This window comes from Oreochromis aureus, linkage group 11 (genome assembly GCF_013358895.1).
Source record: "Oreochromis aureus strain Israel breed Guangdong linkage group 11, ZZ_aureus, whole genome shotgun sequence".
NCBI classification, from domain to species: Eukaryota; Metazoa; Chordata; class Actinopteri; order Cichliformes; family Cichlidae; genus Oreochromis; species Oreochromis aureus.
In genome coordinates this window covers 7,253,751-7,258,029 of record NC_052952.1, presented here as the reverse complement: position 1 = coordinate 7,258,029, position 4,279 = coordinate 7,253,751, and the positions used below count along the sequence as shown (strand labels likewise).

The 4,279-nt window shown below is 41.9% G+C and overlaps 1 protein-coding gene across 1 annotated transcript; it reads left to right on the top strand.

The window, feature by feature from the left end:
- Positions 1 to 816: 816 nt before the first annotated feature.
- On the top strand, positions 817 to 2,417 carry LOC116329476 (transmembrane protein 158). Its single transcript, XM_031751506.2, has one exon. The coding sequence runs from the start codon at positions 1,118 to 1,120 to the stop codon at positions 1,817 to 1,819; it is 702 nt and encodes a 233-aa protein (XP_031607366.1). The 5' UTR covers positions 817 to 1,117; the 3' UTR covers positions 1,820 to 2,417.
- Positions 2,418 to 4,279: the final 1,862 nt, after the last annotated feature.

Genomic DNA, 4,279 nt, shown 5'->3' with positions numbered 1-4,279 from the left:
GATCAAGGCCTGAGACTTTTCTCTAATTGCCCTCGATAACAATCGTCATCTGAAATCAGTGACCAATATCTGTTTGTGCTGATTTTTGGGGAGATATTTAACAATAAGCAAAAGTTGCTCTTGGTTTGCTGCTGATGGTAAAAAGGTGGGGCAATCACCAATTTCATCCAGATATTTCAGTCTGCTCCAAATGATGGATTGTCTTATCGACAGACATTACCACCTCTAATATGACACCTGTATATACATAGAATTTGCTGCTTCCCCACCATAATAATACTGCTTTTAAAGCTTTTTTGTACTTGGGTATAACTGAGATTTTAGAAATTGCACGTTTTTGATGCCAAATCATGGAAAAAATGCACTTTAACATTTTAATAAATGTCTCTGTGCGGGAAATGTAGCAAGGCTGGTGAATATTTCAAATCTCAAATAAATAAAGAAATATTTGAGATTTTCTCTCATGTGTTGACATGTAGCTCAGTGGGGCTAAAGGGGTGCACTGGGGGACCCGTGATTATTTTTAAACTTCTGGTAATGCCTCTGCTCATGCTGCTAACTCCTGGTGCCTCAGAGGAATAAATTGAGGGCAGCTGATTAACTGGCCTCTATACAGTCACGCGATGTTCTCTGTAGACTCTGAATAAAGCTTTCATTTATTTTTGGTGTGGTAAGTTTATGAAGCATGTGTATGTCATGACTAGAAAACATGTAATGCTCTAAGCTCCTGCGCACTGGAGCACTAGAGCCCCCCCCCCCAAACCACTCCTTTGTGTTTTGATGCTCAGCGCTCACACCTGAAGTGACCGTCAGGAAGTGAAGATCGGAGCTGAGAGCACACAGCTCTTCCCATCCTGCTACGTCTGTGTACCGATAGATGGGCACATTTGGAGAACGACACGGATAGAAATATCCGCAGGGAGGGGGGGATGCGCGCATGACAGCCTTTGGACGTTTCCATTTGTATCAGCCGAGCAGGGAATTGAATCTTTCCACTGGGTGCTGTGTTAAAAAAACAAAAAAACACTCGCGACTGGTAAATTAAAGATTTGCACATCTCGTCCGTCTCCGGCGATCGTCACCGCATCATGCGAGCAGGAGAGACGCGCCCTGTGCCATGCTGAACAACTCTTCGACTCTCCTGCTGGCTCTGACCGCGGTGGCCGCACTTCTCCCGCGATGTCAAGGCTGGAGCGACGAGGACCTCCTCCTGCCGCCCATCAACTCCTCCAACAGGTTCCTGGCGAACCTGGAGGTGGACGTGCGCTTCTCCAAAAGGTCTGTGGAGGAGAGCGACGCCTCGCCCGACGCCTCCTCCATGCAGAGTCTGTCCCAGTGCAACGTGAGCGTCCAGAGACTCCTGCCCACGTCGCTGGTGGCCCGCTGGGACAGCAGCTTCGGCTTCCAGTGTGATGTTATCATCTACACCACCAACAACCACGGCAGGGCTTTTTTCGCCGCGTCTTTCAACAGGGTGATCTCGCCCGTTGTCATCGAGCACCTCGGGGTCACCGGGGGTCAGCAGGAGTTGCGCTTGTGCGTGGGCTGCGGGATGTCCCGGTACCGGAGGTTCGGTCAGGGTAGGTCGAGGGGCCAGCAGACCGGGGATCAAGTCACTTTCTGCTGCGTGGATTTCAGCCTCGACGAGCTGAAGGGGGACAAAAGTTGGAGGCTGAACAGAAAACCCATCGAGTCGACACTTGTGGCTTGTTTTATGACTCTGGTTATCATTGTGTGGAGTGTTGCTGCTCTCATATGGCCAGTGCCGATCATTGCAGGATTTCTGCCTAATGGGATGGAGCAGAGGAGACCGAGATAACTGAAATATCCTTCATTATATTTATAGCCTGTGCTGCCTATACTATAATTGTAGCCATCGAACTGTATGAATGAATGATTGCGGAGGAACTTTTTGATCAAATGCTTTAATCTAGGGTGTTCTTAGACCTCCTTCTCCTCCTCTTTAGGACAACTGAGGTAAAGTATAAAGGGTTATTATATACTAGCCAATATTAATCTATAATGGGACCAACACCAATGTGTTTTGTATACCCTTGTAGGCCTTCCTATGTCTGCGTAAACTGTGCAAAACTTTTCTCTTTAAACAGTGTTTGTATAGTTTTTAATCTTTCTAGAAAGTTTTTGCCTTATTCCATGTGTAGGACTTTTGCACTGAAAACTGAACTTTAAAGCGTGCCATCTCATACACTATATAACCAACAGTCATGCGCATTTCAAAAGTCAATGTGATAGTTTTTTGCCCCCAGGTTAAGATCCTTTAAAAACATAGTTGTTGTTTATGATTGGCATAGAGAGGGATTCAGTACTTATATTGTTAGATTTCTAATGTCAAGTTGAATAAAAGTGGTTATTTGTATTAATGTTCTAAAGATTTAAATAAAAATAAAACATATTATAGGCCATACCAGATTCTCTCTGACCTGTTCTCTGCAGTCAACACGTTTACTTCACACACACAAGCGCTCGCATTAAATGTGAATGGATCATGATTTTACCTCTGGATCTGGATCCATCAATGTTTATGCTCATTTTTGCTTAAAATGCAGGAAAGTGTGTCATTGAATTTAGATTTTGTATGGGGCGATTTTAAGATCAAACTTTTAGGAAGGCACAGTCACAATTTCATGCATCCAGAGCCATGTAATTGATATTATTAGAATATACTTTGCCCATGTAGTCAACCCTTTTCACCTTTGCAAACTTCAATTCAGTTGTTTACACACATTACCTTCAAAAGCACTATAAGTCGAAGGATGACGTAATCTAGTGTCTAAGAAGAATTCAGAATGAATAATCACAGAATTCCATATAATACAACCATTTTAGGGTGGAACCTTTATTTATCAAACCTTTATCAAATTCCAGTCATTTTGACAATTTATGGCAAAGCAGATAAGAGGAGAAACATGCAAAACATCATTCAGTTTCTAAACCACACAGAGGCAGTCCACTAAATCAACAGGTGGTTAAAGTATCCTTATTCAATAAAGACGGTGGAAATGCATGAAAATTATCTTATGAAAAATAATAATAATTTTTTACATCTAACTTAAATATTCAATTCAATTTTATTAATATAGCGCCAAATCACAACAACAGTCGCTTAAAGGCGCTTTATGTTGTCAGGTAGACCCTACAAAAGGAAAAACTCCCTTTTAACAGGAAGAAACTTCTGGCAGAACCAGGCTCAGGGAGGGGCGGCCATCTGCGGCCAATATCTCTGTCCTTTCTCTCTTCATCCTCCTCACTTGTCCTTTGCACTGACAGTCACATACAAGCATGTTGTATTCACCTAGAAAATAACAAAAATATAATCTTACAACTTTTAAAAATCTCACCAGTGAATGTGGATGAAACAGAAGCGACGTTGTTGACTCTGACACTCCTTCCTGCTTCTTTTTGCTCTCTCACTCGCTTTGCTGTTATCATCCTGCTCTCTCTTTTTTGCTCATTCTCTGTCCTCCTCTCTCATTCTCATAATTATAACTGCTATTAATATAGTTATTTTTCAGGGTGTTATGATGAAATTTATGGCTTTTGCAAATGTTTCTTCTTTTTACCTGTCCTTCCTGATGAGTGTGTGGATTAATTTCTGTGGAAAACATGCTTCTTTTCAGGGTGTTAGAATATTGTTGCACGCATAAATTATGAGCAAAAGCAGGTTCAGGGCGCCCTAAGTAGCTATAGTCTGCTTTAAATATTGTCCAGTAATTCAATCAGCATCAACAAATACACATAAATGAGTAAAGGCATTTCTCTGCCACTCCTTTCTAGGGTGAACAAACCCCATCAAAGTCTGTGTGGGACAAACACTGTGTTTTTTGAGGGACAAAGTGAGACGTCAACAATGCTGGGAAGTAGTGTGAAAGTTTCATAGCAAACTAAAAAATAAAAATACAACAAACAGTTTAAACTATAACTAGATTGCCATTTACCACACAAAGGCCAAATATACTTTCAAGTGTTTTTGTGCCAATGTAAAATGTGGGACACTGTAAGAAAATGCTATACAGTCCCACATTAGGAGGGACATCTAGTCACCCTACCCTTTGCTGAAATAACAATTTGTAGACTTATTTGTTGTCTCACAGATGCTGGAAACGAAAGGAGGTATTACCACATAAAGTGCATATCACCCTTTTTGTTCTGTGTATCGTGAGCACCAGCAGCATGTGCAAACAGTAAGGTAAACTGGGGTTGTCTAATTACTTGTTAGTCCCACATCAGAGGGCGCTGTGGAGCTCTGTTGATTTTACAC

Bases quoted from the DNA above. Each gene is read 5' to 3' on its own strand.
- LOC116329476 (XM_031751506.2), top strand. From the start codon at position 1,118: ATGCTGAACAACTCTTCGACTCTCCTGCTGGCTCTGACCGCGGTGGCC.